Source organism: Cervus elaphus, chromosome 8 (assembly GCF_910594005.1).
Source record: "Cervus elaphus chromosome 8, mCerEla1.1, whole genome shotgun sequence".
Taxonomy (NCBI): Eukaryota; Metazoa; Chordata; class Mammalia; order Artiodactyla; family Cervidae; genus Cervus; species Cervus elaphus.
In genome coordinates this window covers 3,863,892-3,880,969 of record NC_057822.1, presented here as the reverse complement: position 1 = coordinate 3,880,969, position 17,078 = coordinate 3,863,892, and the positions used below count along the sequence as shown (strand labels likewise).

The 17,078-nt window shown below is 55.4% G+C and overlaps 1 protein-coding gene across 1 annotated transcript in view; it reads right to left on the bottom strand.

Moving 5' to 3' along the window:
- Window positions 1-17,078, bottom strand: part of VWA5B1 (von Willebrand factor A domain containing 5B1) — a 68,305-nt gene that overhangs the window by 41,206 nt on the left and 10,021 nt on the right. The window contains exons 2-4 of the mRNA XM_043909045.1: window positions 7,672-7,836; window positions 5,380-5,532; window positions 3,908-4,127 (exon numbers count right to left, since the gene is read on the bottom strand). Coding sequence (XP_043764980.1) covers window positions 3,908-4,127; window positions 5,380-5,532; window positions 7,672-7,810 — 512 coding nt within the window. The 5' untranslated portion in view covers window positions 7,811-7,836. The remainder of the gene's footprint in view (window positions 1-3,907; window positions 4,128-5,379; window positions 5,533-7,671; window positions 7,837-17,078) is intronic.

Here is a 17,078-nt window from a genome sequence, read left to right as displayed (position 1 = left end):
CGGCCGGGGGACGGTTTGCATAACGTTGCATCACATCAGGACTCCCTGCTCTGTCTCTGGGAGCTGGGGACCCTTGCCTGAGACACTGCTCCTCTGAGTCCTGGTTTTCTCGTTGAATAGGGATCATAACGGCACAGCTTTCTCCCGTGAGTGCTCAGCAAAGTGTCATCTGCTGCCCACTCGCTGTCGCTGGCCCTCTGTCTGTCCCTCACCTGTCCCTCATCCCGCTCTATTTCCCTCCCCTCCACGGCCTTGCCCCCTGAGGTTTTTGCTTTGTGTTCTAAAAATGCACGTAAGAGACATCCTGACATTTGGTTGAAAAGATGGCATTGTGTTAGGAATCTCATTCAGCTGCTTCCCTTTTTTTCACCCAACGCTGCATTTTAAGGGTCTGAAAACCTTCTTTGCTGCTGCTGTGGTTCAGCTTGTTCCCCTGGTGGCTCATCGGTAAAGAATTTGACTGCCGATGCAGGAGACTCGGTTCGATCCCTGGGTGGGGAACATGCCCTGGAGGAGGAAATGGCAACCCGCTCTAGTATTCTTGCCCGGGAAATCCCACGGACACAGGAGTCTGGCAGGCTACAGTCCACGGGGTTGCAAAAAGTCAGACATGACTTAGCGACTAAACAACAATAACAACAATGGTACGGCCTGAGGGCCTCTGTTATACTGTCCTGCTTTCTTCCTGCCTCCACACCCCTGCATCCGCAGGCCACCCCCATGAAGATCCTCATCTGTGTTCCCTTTTTGGGCCTTTGGAAGGATTTCTCTGGGATCCCTGGGTCAAAGGGCACACATCAAGTGTCGCCAGATTGCTTTGCAACGTGGCTGGCCAATGTTCACTTCCCCCAGCAGTGAATGAGAGTTTCTTTCTCTCCTCATCCTCACTAACGTTTGGTATGGTCTATCTCTCTTATTTTTTCTCGTGTCCTCTGTCTAAGCCACTTTTTCATCGGAATTTGATGCAGGCAGGTGTTTGCATCCCCTGCAGTCCCAAGGGTGTCTCGGTTAGCTCCTTCCTGCTGGAATGGGCAGGAATCAAAAATTTATCAGGGCCGCCTCGGGGCAACTGGGCACTCCTCCCAAGCCTCTTGTTCCTTGACTCACTGAGGTCTGAATGTCCTCAGCTCTGCTAGGTCTTGCCTCTCAGATGTACCAGGCTTGCATTTACGAAGTATTTTGCATTTACAAATGCACCATGGCAGCGTTTACAAAGATGACACGCGAGCTGGTGTTCACTGGCCTGAGACTGGCTGGTGCCACCAGCTTCTCTGCTGCGCCGACAAGTGTCCTCACTCTAGATTTCGAGGCCCTCCGTGCTCTGATTCCAGCCTTCCTCCCCCATTTGCTATGTTCATACGAGCCTTCCTGCTGCTCTTCAAACACATCAAGCCTGGCACTGCCTCAGGGCCTTTGCACTTCCTGCCCACTCTACTCCCTGCTCAGAATGTTCTTCCTCCAGATGATTTCCATGGCTTGCTCCCTTCATTCAGATCAGGCCTCAGATGTTGCCTCAGTTCAGTTCAGTCTTTCAGTCGTATCTGACTCTTTGTGATCCCATGGACTGCAGCACGCCAGGCTTCCCTGTCCATCACCAACTCCTGGAGCTTGCTCAAACGCATGTCCATCAAGTCAGTGATGCTGTCCAACCATCTCATCCTCTGTCTTCCCCTCTCCTCCTGCCTTTAATCTTTCTCAGCATCAGGGTCTTTTCAAATGAGTCAGCTCTTCGCATGAGGTGGCCAAAATGTTGGAGTTTCAGCTTCAGCATCAGTCCTTCCAATGAACACCCAGGACTGATCTCCTTTAGGATGGACTGGTTGGATCTCCTTGCAGTCCAAGGGACTCTCAAGAGTCTTCTCCAACACCACAGATCAAAAGCATCAATTCCTCAGCGCTCAGCCTTCTTTATGGTCCAGCTCTCAGATGGTGCCGAACCCCTGTCTCTTCTAACCAGCACCCACCCCATCCTGTCCCTCTCCAGCCTCAATAACGTTTATCTCCATAGAACTCATCACCTAACATGTGACGTATTTATGGGCTTATTTCTTTATGGTCTGCCTCCTCCATTAGAATACTAGCTCCATTAGGGCAGGGACCGAGCCTCTCTGGTTCACTGCTGTGTTCCCAGCACCCAGAATAGTGCCTGGCCCACGTGAGCTTGGTCCTGTCCCATGGTAAGTGTTTAATTGCTATTTGTGGAATGACTGAGGAGTGCCCTCCAGGCTGGCCCCTTATGCGAGGCTGCAGTAACCCCTCCCCGCCAGCCTGGCAATAGATCATCCCTTTAACCTGCAGTGTCTTGGGGTCTGTTGACCTTGTCCTCTGTGACCCAGTGGGCATGTGCTCTCTGCTGTCCCCAGAGCCCGACAGGGTATGTGTATGAAACTCCTGGATATGTACAATGTTTACATCTTCCTAGATTTCAACTTGGCTCCAAGATTCAGGACGAGAGTAGGGGAGGGGGAGTTAAGGAGTTTGTTGTTTAGTCACTAAATCATGTCTGACTCTTTGCAACCCCATGGACTGTAACCCACCAGGCTCCTCTGTCCATGAGATTTCCCAGGCAAGAATACTGGAGCGGGTTGCCATTTCCTCCTCCAGAGGATCTTCCTGACCCAGGGATTGAACCCACGTTTCCTGCACTGGCAGGCGGATTCTTTACCGCTGAGCCAACAGGGGAGACCAAATGATAAGATGCATCAAAAGACACCTCCCGTATGCAGCAGGCCTCTTAAACCTGGCATCCTCCCTCCCTGTGGAGGAAACGCTGGTCCCCCTGGGTCCACAGGTGGGGAGATAGGAGGATCCCTGATTTCAGCTGCAGGTGCCTCAGGCTGTGACCCCCTTTTCCCTCCTCCCCACCCCCAGGGAGAGTACAGAGAAACTCTCCTGGAATGACCTACCCGACCCTGCTGAAAACCCTTGTTAATGAGCCCTTATTGCTCTGGGGAGAAAGCCAGAGTTGGCCAGGGCCACAGGGTGTCCTGTATCTCTGCAGCCTCATCTCAGGCCACTTCCTCTCTGGGGCCCCGTCCTTGCTGCCTCGGGGCCTTTGCCCCTGCCGTTTCCACCTATAGGAATGTTTCTCTCTGTGCCTCATCCGTCTGCCTCCTGGCTCAGCCCTCTGCTGAAACATCACTCCTCAGAGAAGACTGACCTGGCCCCTGGACCCCAGGGTTTTGGTCCCTCTCTTGTATTCTTAGCCAATAGACGTCTCTTCCACTGCACTTCCACATAATTAATTATGCATGCAAAGTTCACAAACAGTTCACATTAGTTGTGTTATCGGTTGGACAACGATCTCTTCCACCAAGTTCTGAAAAGGCAGGAACCGTGTGCATTTGTCCCTTCTGTGTTCCTAACACCCACCCCAGTGTCTAGCACATAGCGTGTGTTAAGTCGCATCAGTCGTGTCTGATGCTTTGCGACCCCATGGCCTATAGCCCGCCAGTCTCCTCTGTCCGTGGGACTCTCCAAGCGAGAATACTGGAGTGGGTTGGGTTGCCATTTCCTTCTCCACTAGCACACAGTATGTGCTCCGAAAATGCCTCTTGAGTGCATTAAAGTATAAAGCCTGGATATTCTGATCCCAGTTCCAATGCTTCTGATCAGTATCAACATCAGGCATTTCAGGGAGATTCTTATTTTTTTTTTCCCCCTTGTCTGCACTGCATGGCTTATGGAATCGTAGTTTCCCAACCAGGGATCGAACCCATGCCCCCTGCGTTGGAAGCTCGGAGTATAAGCCCTGGACCACCAGGGATGTCCCAGGGGGGGTCTTAGGCGCTCTAAAAGTGAGCAGGGGAGGGGCAGCTACAGCGCTTAGCATCACCACCCACCTCTATCTCCCCCACCTCAACCCCCCAACCCCACGGCCCTGGCCTGTCTGGCCGGGGCTCCTCACCTGTGGACTTGCCGGCTGGGGGCGCCGGTGCTGTCCGTGCAGAACTGGGGCACGGTTGGGGCACAGACAGCAGGCAGGAGGACCCGCACAGCCCCGCTGGGCAGCGTCGGGAGCTCCGAGGAGGTGCTGACGAACACGGTGACGTTCTCCATCGGGGCGATGGTCCCCAGGTTGACCACAAAGAGGATCCGCTCCAAATCCTCGTCCAGAGCCACCTTTCCTGGGATAATGGAACGTTTGCAGAATGGTTCCTACATGCCAGGCCTGGAGGCAGGGGTCATGGGCACCTCTCTCACCCCCTCTAAGCTTGCTGTGTTTTAGGTTAGAGGAGCTTGTGCGCTGATGGAAAACAAGCTCAGCGTGGGGGCACAATGAGTACAAGTTATTTTACAAATAACTAATTTATTGAACCAGGATCTGAACCTACGTGGGCCTGACGCCAGGCCTGAGTACTTTGCACTGTGCCCTGCCGGGAGTGGGGGGCTGGGACCCACTAGCCCCCGATGGAGGGTCACAGCTCCATCCTCAGACTCTATGTCCCCCCAGGATTTACACTGGAGCATCTCACCTCCCCCAGAATCCGTGCTGTTTCTTTCCATCTGAAAGGCCCATCCCTCGTTATTTCTTAGCCCATCTCACCCACCCATCCAATCTCCCTTGTCCCACGTGGTGCCTTCTTTTCCTCCTCTGACATTATCTGGACCGTTTTTGGCACAGCCACTTTCAACTTCCTTTCATAGTCACTCCCTGGCATGCCCTAGCTGTTCTCCCAGGCTGGGATAAGTCCTAAACTCCTGGGGGGCAACTTTGCATCTTACACAGCATGGGTGTTCAAAGGTTCTTGAACATCGATGATCAGGTGAACAAACTTCATTTCCATCACAGATCCAATGGTGAGAGTCTCTTATATCTGGACTCAATTCTTGGCTCTGCCACTAACATGCTCTGTGACCTTGGGCCGGTCACTCACCCTCTCTGAGCCTCAGTGTCCTCCATAGCAGGAACCCATATAGCCATTGTGTGAGTGCTGACTCTGCACCAGCGACAGTGATGAGCGTCCTGCGCGCTCTTTGTGGAGATTTTGATGGATTATTAGTTACATTCTACAAAGCAAGGCTTCACTTCTTGTATAAGCTTGCAAGCCACAGGACCGGCAATCAAATCTTGGTATGACTCACTCCACAACCTCTAAGCTTAAAGGATATGCTTTTCTGGTTTTTAGAGATGTCCTAAAAACCCTTTTGGTTGCCTCCTTTGACCCTTACCACTCTTTCCAAGTGAGAGGAGAAACAACCACCTGTTTTACAGACAGTAAGGTGACGTTCAGAGACGTTAATTACTGGGCCACGGTCACACAGGATTCCCGACTCTTAGCACAGTGCTCTCTCTACCCGATCCCACTGCTCCCCTTTCGGTCTGCCCGAGACTCCAGCCACGCCCAGGTCCTGCCACAGCCCCTCCAGCCCTCTTACCTGTGACAGTCGCAGCTCGAATGCCGGTAGCCTCAAAGTGGCCACCCTCTATTTTGGCTTTGTCCTTGATCTGTACCGTCACGACACGGTCCGCGATGACCGCCTCAAAGCCGATCACCGTGGTGTACTCATCCAGCGGGTACACGAAGAGTCCTGGCAGAGCGGGGCCCGGCGTCACGGGGCGACCCAGCGCTGCTCGGCATGCCCACCCCCGGGGACGGAACCAGAGCCCTTGGTCTCCGTTTGAGTGCCCCATAGCGTTCACTGCCACTGAGAGCGCCCCCGAAGGGACTCGGGCTGGGCCCCCGGCTCGAGGGCTGGACAGGATGCGTAGGGTGGCAGGCTCTGCCTCGGTGGTGGGGTAGCTCAAAGGACAGTTTCTCCCCCGTCCCAGCCATCTCTTCCTCTGGCAAGCTCACCACGACCACCCAGTACTCTGCCCACCTGCCCCACCCCTCGCAGCCCCAAGGGGCAGAAAACAGAATGAAGAGACTGAACCTCTAACACGGGCAGCCTCATCCACCCTCATTAGGGAGGAACTGGACTCACCGCGGGGCAGGTGCCAAGATTTGCCCCCCCAGTGGCCCTGGCCCGGGTCTGGTCTCTGCAGAGCCTTTGGGAGAAGAGGGCGCTCCTGCGGATGCCTCCGTGGACTCTGGGCCTCTGAGAAATGTCCTGACCACTTCCTCCCCAGAGATTTGCCTCCACCTTCATCCCAGGTTTTAGAGTCCCCCATCCTTCTGGTTCCACTGGTGTGGCCAGGGTTTCTGATTTTTCAAGAGAGAGCGGCAATCTGGATTTTTATGTGACCTGTTGTTGTGCGGGTCTAACAAGACACCTCTGCGTGGTGTCTTATCACCCGCGGTGCCCAGGAGCTGGTCTTTGGAGGAAGAGGATCAGGGTTCTAATCCGAGCCCTGCCCCCTTCCCCAGTCCGGTGACATTCAGCATCTCTAAACCTCAGAGCCCCGTCTGAAAATGGGGATAATGGAGTCAAACTCAGGGTCGTTATGAAATGGGAAAAGCAGCCACCATTCACTGAGCCCCCTCCCCCGTGGGGTGCGTCCTACGTTATGTCTCAGCGCAGTGCTCCTCAGACTTTAAGAAAACGTGAGTCACCTGGCAGGGTGGGGGGTGGGTCTGGTTAAAATGCAGATTCTGATTTGGTAGTTCTGGGGCAGGGCCCGAGATTCTGCGTTCCTAACCAGCTCTGGGTGATGCCAGTGGCTGAGGGAACACGCTCGGAGAATCGAGGTCCTATCTCGTTTAATCAGCCCACTAACCCGGGGGCAGCACAGTGCCAGGACCATGGCGAGTTTTCCATAAATCCCAGTTTCCCATCCCTCTGAGCCTCAGTCTCCTCATCTATAAAATGGGGGGACTGGTTTTTCTGCACATGGAAATCCAAAAGACTGTCTTAAAGCTGTTCAGTAATATAGTCTCCTTGGTTCCCTGTGAGTCTCACGTTAAGCCATCCTCTGTAGGTTTCCTGAAACAGAGGGACAGCATCTTTGTTCTGCCCAGAAGATTTCTGTGGGGAAGAAAGTTTCCCCTGTAGGTTTCTTTTGGGAACTCAAAGGATTGCAGACACTCAGATCAGGTTGGAGTGTGGGTGCCCCAAGACGTGAAGTTTGGGAGTTAGGAGGCACGCACCACTGTGGATGAGAAGGGATGCAAAGCATATCTAGCCTTTATACATGAGTTTCCTGGCCAGGCTTCCTGTAACTCCCTTCCTTAGGTGCAACGACAAGAGTGCAATTTACAAACAGCTCTCGCAGGGGAACGCCGGTACACCCTCCTGACTGTTGCACACTGATGGCTCACGTTCGCAGACTGTTTTCCACTCCACGCTGCCCTTCCTCACGCATTACCTCATCTGCCTCTCCCTCAAACCCTGGCGTCCAGATGGACGGCGGCTTCCCCAAGGTCACGGGGATGAGAGCCACGCTGAGCACTGGGAGCTCCTGGCTTCCAGTGAGTCCAGACGCCTCTCTTGTGAGACTCCCTGGGGGACATGGAGGACTGACTATCTGACAGGTGAGCATGACTTGTGGACATCGAGAGGGCTGGGACAGTGGGCTGGGGCAGAGCCCAAACCTGGCTTCAAATCCTGACCTGACTTGCCACCGGCTTTAAGACCTGTTGGGCAGAAATGGTATTCCTACTTTGCAGGTGGGTAAACTGAAGCTCAGAAAGGTGGTGTGACTTGTCTGATGTCAGTTGGCAGATGCGTGTCAGGACGGGGGATTCAGCACGCCCGTGGTCCTGGGGAATCCCCCGCAGGGCCCCTTACCCTGGAAGGGCTGGGCTTCCAGGTTGCCATAGGTGAGGGAGGCGGTGAGCCCCAGGGCGTAACCGCTGACGAAGGAGGTGACGTCGGACGCGGTGAGGGGCAGGGCCGCCCCTGTGATCTGGTTCAGCAGACCTGGCATCTCGTGGGTTCCTTGGCCTTCAGGACCTGCTAGAGATGGCAAGGCAAGAAGTGGGGAGAGGTCCGCCCTGCCGCCCGGCTCAATTCTCCTCCTTTAGCCTCCACAGGCAAGCAAAGCATCTTTCTCTCCATTTCCCCCAGCCACTTCCCACAATGACGCTCGAACACTGCTCGGAAGAGAAGGCGTGATTATTTCCTTTGTTTTCACCTCACAGGAGAGGAACTGAGGCCTGCAGACACGCGACCTGGCTGGATTCACTGTGGGTCTCCCAGCTTCCACCGCATCCCTCAGATGAGACCTGTGGGCTCTCAAACCTTTGTCCCTGCCACACTCTACCTGGAAGGCTTGCCCCGTGAGCCAAAATAAGCCAGCCACCCCCACTGCCCTTAGCTGTCAACCCAGGGCCCCCTTTGCAGGGAAGCCGGTCCACCCGTGCCAGGCTTTGCAGAGCCTAGCCTCTCCCCTTCCAGGAGTCCGTCGCGATTCATCCTGTCTCCATGAGATTACGTTATTCATGTCTATCATCCCCTTTAGGAGAAGGAAATGGCAACCCACTCCAGTATCCTTGCCTGGAGAATCCCATGGACAGAGGAGCTTGGCGGGCTACAGTCCATGGGGCTGCAGAGAGTCGGACACGACTGACTGACTCAGCAGCGGCAGTCTCATCCCCTTTGCAGAGCATGCTCCTGGTCTATTCTTTGCTTTGCATGGTATCCAAAGTGCTGATTGAACACGTAAAAGCATGGTTGGGGACTCCCCTGGTGGTCCAGAGGTTAAGAACCTGCCTGCCAACACCGGGGACACAGGTTCGATCTCTGGGCCAGGAAGATCCCACATGCTGGGGAACAACTAAGCCCGTGGGCCACAACTACTGATGCCCATCTGCTCAAGAGCCCGTGCTCCACCACTAGAGAACCCGCCACAGCGAAAAGCCTGCAGACTGCATCAGAGAGGAGCCCCGCCCTCGCTGCATCTGGAGAAAGCCCATGTGCAGCAAAGAAGACCCAGCGCAGCCAAAAAAGTCCCACAAAAAGATGGCTGTCATCATTCCAACACCAGTGACTTCCCAGCGCATTTCAGGGCAGGGTGCCGATTCTCTATGAGGTTCCTGAGGCCCTCCCAGGCAATCACCTGCCTTTGAGAGGTGGGGGTAGGAGCGGGAAGAGAAGCCGACCAAAGGGTGTGGAATACGAACTTGAGGTCCTTTTGGGGTCTTCTTCTGGGTGATGGATGCGCCAGGCGAAGCCACAGCAGGCTGGCAGCCTGTTGCCGTTTATTTGCAAGGCTGTTCTGTGACTGCTGATGACCCTGTCTTTTCTTTGAGAAGGGAACTCTGTGCTTTAACATCCTTGTGTTCCCAAGCAAGGATCCTCGGGTGCTCCCACCCTCTCTGCCAGCCCAGGAGTATTGTTTTAATTATGTTCTCTCTGTGGCTCCAGCCCAGACAGCTCTCAGCCCCCCGGCTTATGTGCAGCAGGCTGACTGACAGCAGGAGGCAGATAAGGAGCCAGGAGAGAGGGCTGGATTCCCAGCTGCCATCTCCCGGGAGTTTTCTGTCTCAAAGCCCAGGGTGAAGCCAGGGGCAGAACCAGATGTTGGGGCTCCTTTGCTGAGAGAGTCACGTCCCCTGCTCTCCACACTCCTTCCCTCCACCTCCTCTTCCTGGCTCCCTCCTGTCCAGAAGGCTGATGGCGAGCCAGCCCCCAGATGTGTGGGGAACTTGGACTTCAGCTTGCGTTCATCCTGGGGTGGGGCTCCGTGGGTAAAGAATCCGCCTGCAATGCAGGAGACACAGGAGACTCGGGTTCAGTCCCTGGGTCAGGAAGACCCCCTGGAGGAGGACATGGCAACCCACTCCAGTATTCTTGCCTGGAGAATCCCCTGGACAGAGGAGCCTGGCGGGCTGCAAGTCCACGGGGTTGCAAAGAGTCGTATGTGACTGGGCGACGAAGCACGCATGCTCAGGGTGGAGTTTTGCCAAGGGCTCCTCAACCAGCCCAGTCACGCCACACTGCATTCATTCCCCTTTCCCTCCCCTCTCACCTCACCAGCCCATTTTCCAGACCCTGCATCCCAAAAGTTTGGGGGAAAGACAGGTGCTCTGGCCGATCAGGAAGATGATGAGGAGGGTAAATGCCTAGTTACATACTGACCCACTGAGATCAGCCCCTGTCACTCTACGGACCAATTCACACTGCTCTGTTCCTGAAGCCGAGCCTGGCTTCTCACACCGTCCGGGGGGCGCTGGCAGCTTCCTCCCCATGAGGTCGCTCCTGGGTGATGCCCACTGGAGCCCCAGGCTGGCATGGTTGGAGGGATGATGCTCAGCGCTCCTGGCGCTGGTCCCCATCTCTCGCAGGGATGCCCCTGGAGTCCTCCAGGAGAAAGTCCCACCCACGCACCCCTGGAACCCATATGCCCTTGGGGGACCCCAAACTCATGTGCAAAACACACACACCTCTTTGAGGGAATGAATGGACTGGCAGAAGGAATGGGAGGGGCCCCTTGACCTCAGAGGAGCCATGAGGAGAGTAGTGGGTGGAGAGAGGGTAGCAAAGAGGGTTTCTAAGAGAGGGAGCCACTTTAATCCCTGGCTGTTCATTCCCTCTTTTATAAAACCAGGTGAGAACTTCCCTGGTGGTCCTGTGGTTAAGACTCCATGTTTCCAATACAGGGGGCGTGGGTTCTATTCCTGGTTGGGGAAGTTCCCTACGCTGTGCAGCACAGCCAAAAAAAAGGGGGGGGAATAAACAAAAACAAAAACAAAAAATCCCAGGTGAGTGGAAGGGCCAATAGGTCCTATCTCACTTGCCCTGCAGATTAAACCAAGTAATGTATAAAGTATCCAGCACAGTGCCCAGCACGTAGCAGGTACTCAATAAATATTTGTACAGTGAAATGAACAAATGAATGCGGGCTGTCTCCCAGGGACACTAACCTTTAGTGCTCACCTATGTGCTGGGCAGATGGTGGAGGACAAGGCCGATGTGGGATACGAACTAACGGAGGTGACAGATACCAAATAAAGCTGCAAGCCAACAGATTCACAACCTGACTCCTTGTCTCTGCCACTGCTGCGAACTGCTTGTCCCCCAGCGAAGTCTATTCCCAGTAAAGCAGCCAGAGGGGTCCTGAGAAATCAGGGGTCCAGTCATGTGGTCCCAGAGTTCGCCCCTCTGCCAGCTCTCCACGCCCCTCAAGACCCCCGATCCAGGCCCCACACCAGTTTCCTCTCCGGTCTCTCCACTGGTGACTCCGCATGGCTTTTCTCCCACGGGAGAGCTTTCCGCAGGCTGTTTCCACTTCTAGGGATGCTTTCCCCCTAGCTCCCCCCCCTCCTTCAAGTCTTTGCTCAAAGGACACCTTCTTCTTAATCTTGGATTTAAACTTGTTCCCCCAGCTTTACTTCCAAACCCTCATCCTGCTGTTTTATTTTCCCCAAAGCATGTGTTACTAACATCCTCCATATAAAATGTTTATTATGCTTATTGCTTATCATCTGTCTCCCCTGCACGAGGGCAAAGATTTGGGGCCTGTGTTTCTCACTGATATGTCCCGAGTGCCTTGAGGGGTGCTTGTACTGTTAGTAGTTGGTGAGTAAATATTGTTGAATGAATCAATCGATACATATAGTCACAGGGCAAAGCTGGCCATTTCTGAGTTTCCCAGTTTTCCAGGGGAGGGAGAGAAGTCCTCTGACCACCAGGTCCAGGGCGGCTCCTCAGGGAAGATGTTGGAATTAAGTCCATCATTTACGCTTCCCTCCCAGAGCTTATCAGTCAGGGGCCCAGATACACCCTCCGGGCCAGCATGGCGGTCCCGCTCATCTTTGAACAGACCATCTGCCGGTCCACAGAGGATGCTCTGTTGCCCTGCCCCTGAGCCAACCCCCAGCCAGCTTCTCCCTCTCCTAATGGCCCACCACTTGGCAGCCGGCAGGCTCCTTGAGACGTTCTCTGTGTCCTTGTCCGAGGACCTGCTTCCCTCCTTCCAGCAGGGGCCGCTTATTCCTTGCACCCCCTAGGTTGGGAGGCTGACGTCTCTCGGCTACATCCCCCACCCCCACTCCGCTCTATGTTGCTTGCCATCTTCAAGGCTCCAACCACGCCCTCCTTTTAGCAAACACTCGGCCCCTGGCTCCTGGCTTCCCTGCTCCCCAAGCCCTGCCATTGCCCAGGGGGACTTCAGCACTTGTGGGAACCATGCACGCAGCTTCTCAGGCTTCCATCCTCCAAACCCCACATCTCAGGAGCCGCCGCTGCCTCTCCAGCTCAGCCTCCCATTGCCACGCAGTCCTTGAACTTGAGACACTGCCTGTGGTCGGTCCATCTCCAGAACCTGAGTCACTCACACTTTTAAGAGCAGCCGCTCAACACTTCCCAGCTCTCTCTTCTTGTTTGTTTTCTCCTTTGCAGTCATCACCCTCGGATAGACTGTGTCTTCTGCTTCTGTATTTGTTTAACGTGTCCCCCCGACTCTCTAGATGACGTATAACTTCCAGTGAGGGCAAGAATTTTCAGCTTGTTTCTTGGCTCTATCTGCCTCCCAAAGGATATTATGGGGTACAGTAGATGTTCAATAAATATTTGTCAAGTAGCTGAAACATCATTGCGAGCACTTTACATATACTGCTTGGCCAAAAACTTCATTCGAGTGTTTAATGTATGAAAAACTTGAGTGAACATTCTGGTCAACCCAATACAATGCGGGCAGCACCCCACGGACAGAGGGGCCCAGCGGGCTATAGTCCACGGGGGTCGCCAAGAGTTGGCCACAACTGAGAGGCTAAACCACAAGCACCACCTCAGAGGCGGGGCACGCTTACCATCTCTGTGCTGCAGATTGAACACATCAGGGCGCAGAGAGGAGAGGTAACTTCCTCAAGGCCACCCAGCCTTGGGCTGGGAGCTGACCAGAGCAGGAGGACCCCAGAGCCCCGGTCCTCAAGCACGAGGCTACCCTGCCTCCTGCAGGAAGCGTCCCCCCGAGTCTTGGCACGTCTGCCCACACCCTCCTGAAATCGTCTGCTCCCCATCCCCACGGGGGCTGCCTCAGTGTTCTCTCCTGGACCATCTCTACCAGCTCCTTCAAGCCTCCAGGCTGACTTCCTCCCAGTCCCCTCTGTCATCTCATGGACACACGTGCAGGTGCGTACACACACACACACACACACGGGCACACACGCGCCTTCCCTTCCCCCTGAGCTTTGTGGCTCCCCACCGTGTCTGCCCTGCAGGTTAAACTCCTTGAGTGGCATTCAGGCTCCTCCCCACCAGCGCCCCGTCTCCACCCTGGGTCAGCTCCTGTTACGTCCCGCATGTTCCCTTTGCTCCCAACACACCACACTGACCTTCTCACCATGCCTATCCCACACTGGAGCCTTTTCCTGTAGTGATCGTGACCTTCTTCTCTGCCTTTCAAAGTCCTCTTCACCACTCAAGACCCAGTTCCACTGTCGTCGCCTCCCTGAAGCCTTCCCTGACACCCCAGCCCATCTACATGCCCCCCTTGGGGTCTCCACAGCCTCTGGGTCTCCACAGCCTCTGGGCACTTGTCTGCCACCTTGCACGTCATGAAGCTCTGTAACCGCCCATCTGCAATGGCTTGTCTCCCCCTCAGGGTTGTGGCACGGAAAGAACAGGGGTGTCCCTCCCCACTTTCCTGTGTCCCAGGTCCCTGCAGAGGAGGGGTCTGAAATGGAGTCATCTCCCAGGGTCTAGGGCTTTGTGATCATCGCTAATGCTCACACACACCCTCATGTTACAGGTAGGGAAGTTGAGGGTTAGGGATCTGGAAGCCAGGACCACGTGGCTGGTGAGGGGTCAGGATGGCTGAGATTAGGAAGCAGCCTTCCTGGAAAGCCTGTACTTCAGGACCTCCCTGGGGGTCCAGTGGCTAAAACGCCACGCTCCCAATGCCGGGGACCTGGGTTTGATCCCTGGTCAGGGAACCAGATTCCACATGGCTCAACTAAGAGTTCGAAAGCGAAAGTCAATATGTTAGCTGCTCAGTCGTGTCCAACCCGCTGTGACTGTGGACTGTGGCCCTCCTCCGTCCATGGGATTCTCCCGGCAAGAACACTGGAGTGGGTTGCCATTCTCTTCTCCGGGGGATCTTCCTGATCCAGGGATCGATCCTGGGGCTCCTGCCTTGCAGGCAGATTCTTTAATCTGAGCCACCTGGGAAGCCCTGGGTTCGCATACTGCAACAGAAGGTCCCGAATGTCACAATGAAGATTAAAAATCCTGCCTGCCGCAAGTAAGACCCATCACAGCTAAGTAAGTAAGTAAGTGTTAGTTGCCCAGTCATGCCTGACTCTTTGCGACCCCATGGACTGCAGCCCACCAGGCTCTTCTGTCCATGAGATTTTCCAGGCAAGGATACTGGAGTGGGTTTCCATTTCCTTCTCCAGGGGATCTTCCCAAGCCAGGGATTGAACCCGGATCTCCTGCACTGCAGGCAGATTCTTTACCGACTGAGCTATAAGGGAAGCACAGCTAAATAATTCAATAAATATTAAAAAAAAAAAATACACCTGTGCTTCCCCTTCCCCAGCTGCTTCATGATCCATGCTGAGCACGGGGAAGCGGGGAAGCGGAAGGAAGGAAGGAGGGAGGGGGAGAGAGTGAGGTTCAGGACTCTGGTGAGCTAGGGCTGTGAGTGCCGGAGACCCTGGGCTTCCTCTGCTCTGATGCCTCTCAACATGTGGCCGGGACCCCAATTGCACCGTAAGCCCTGCCAGCCCCCGCCCATCCTCCAGGCTGCAGAGATGCCTCTGGGGAAGCCTGCGGCCTGGCGCCCCAGGTTGTCCTGGAACAGCCTGGGGTGCAGGGTTCCAGGCGGAGCGCAGAGGCTGGCTGACAGATGTCTGCAGCGGGCGCAGGTGTGACTTGATTTAGATGTGATGCGGAAAGGCTGCGTGGGGAAGGAGCGAGGAAAAGAGCGCTGGGCCCTGCTTGGCCTCAGTCGTGACGACGGCGGTGGAGAACGCCTGCACTGGGGTCCTGGGTCGAGGAGCACGGCTGCCTGCCTCCCCTGCCGGGGGACGTCTACTTTTCAGGAAGAGATTGGAAAGGGAGATGCTTGTGGGGTCGCAGCGAGGTCCCAGGAGCTAGCATACTGCCTGGGGATAGTCTCTGGACGGCTACTTCTGGGCGACCTTGGACCAGTTACTCAGCTGTGTCCTGACAAGTACCTCCTGTGCAACCTCAAGCAAGTGACCAGTTTTGTGCCTTAGTTTCTACATCTGTAAAATGGGACCATGCCGGTCCCCCCGCCCCACTCCTAGGAAACTGGGGCGACAAAGGAGAGAACGACTGTCAAGTGAGTGGGTGGGAAGCAGGCAGGTCCTGGTGGGGCTTCTCCCGTCTCCCCGCCTCCATTAGCCCTCTCCGAGGGGGGACTTACTGTCCCCTGGGCAGACTAGCCCACTGGAAAGGTCCCTGGGTCTCTGCCCGAGAGCTCATCTCAGTAACTCCTCTGATTCTACCCTTGGAGCTGTTCAATTCAGTTCAGTTCAGTCGCTCAGTCATGTCCAACTCTGCGACCCCATGAACTGCAGCACGCCAGGCCTCCCTGTCCATCACCAACTCCCCGAGTTTACTCAAACTCATGTCCATTGAGTCGGGGGTGCCACCCAACCATCTCACCCTCTGTCGTCCCCTTCTCCTCCCACCGTCAATCTTTCCCAGCATCAGGGTCTTTTCCAGTGAGTCAGGTCTTCCCATCAGGTGGCCAAAGTATTGGAGTTTCAGCTTCAGCATCAGTCCTTCCAATGAAGCTGACATTTCCCTATCTCCTTTTATCCCAGGTCATTAGAGGGAGGCCTCTTCTCTCCACCTGGAAAGTCATTCTGGAAGCCTCTCGCCCCTCACCCTGGTCAGATCGCCCCCGGATTATGTCCACAGAGTCGGAGGCCCCCAGCTGAGGGGGCTGAGCCAGGCCTGGGAGAGGTGCAGACGGCAAGCTGGCCCACTCACCTTGAGCTCGGGGGTACACCTTCTCTGCCCTGTGGCCAACGTCTCTCGGAAGTCCAAGCCATAATGCCCTCACTCAGAGTCTGTCCCTCAAGGACCACCCCACCCACTGACCAACACTGACACTTCCATCAAAGTGGGGGCAGAGTTGACGGGTTCCTAGGATCCGATCTGATTGTTCTAAGCTTCTGGAATTCTAGGGCTCTCAAATTCTGGTCCTCTTCATCTGAACCTCCCACCTTGGGTTCATATCCAACTGATGTGGGTAAACAAATTGGTGCTTCTGGCGTCCCCTCTCCCCACCTCATTCACCGCATGCTCCAGCCAGTTAAGACCCCTTGAATTCCTGCAAACAAGCCTGACTTTTCCACCTTCCATATCTCTTCTGAGGCTGCCAGTTTCTGCCAGGAATGCCATCCCCATGCCAACCCCCTCCTCGAGAGGAGATCTGACTCATCCTTTAAGACCCAGCTCAAATACCACCACCTCCATGAAGCCTTCTCGGGGGTCCTGTGCCAAACAGAACTGCCCCACTCCCACCCCCAGCGCAGTCAGCCCGTGTCGCATTAGCCGTCTCATTATCGGTGTGTTGGAGGTGTCCTTTCAGCCAATGCATGTTGGACACTGCGGGCCTGGCCAGGCAAGGGCTGTACCCCCAGGCAGAGACCCCACCCTCCCGAGCGGGGAGGCGGTCAGCTCCTGGAATTCAGGGCAGAAACTCTCTCTCCCCGGCGTGCGTCTGGCACATAGACTGCATGGCGATGAACCCAGGGAAGCAAACAGCAAGCGCTCCATTTGCGGAGTCAGTGAATGAGTGGGTGAGTGGATGGCTAGGGTGGACGGGGGAGGGGTGGGAAGAGGCCTTGGCGATGGGAGGAAATGCCTCTATCTCAGCCCAGCGCAGGAAGGATTCCATCCCAGACACAGCTGTGGTCCCACTGTGGGAGAGAACCCAGGGGATGGTCGGGTCAGAAAGGCGCCCGGCGTGCCCATGCGGCCCGAGGGACCTGGAGTGCCTCCAGGACGGGCATCCAGGACGGCAGCCTGCGTGTGGCTGAGGCCCGAGCCGCCCACACGTCGGGAGACTTCCAGCTAAGAGGCTGTGTCCAGACGCGCTGGAGGAGGGAGAAAAGGGCACATTCGGATTTGAAACCTCCAGGTCCGTGAGCCCCGGTGGGTAGGGTTACTGATGAGAATCTTTGCCGTGTGACATTCAGGAGAAGTGGAAGTGGAAGTATGAGTCACTCGGTCCTGTCCGACTCTTTGAGACCCCGTGGACTGCAGCCTGCCAG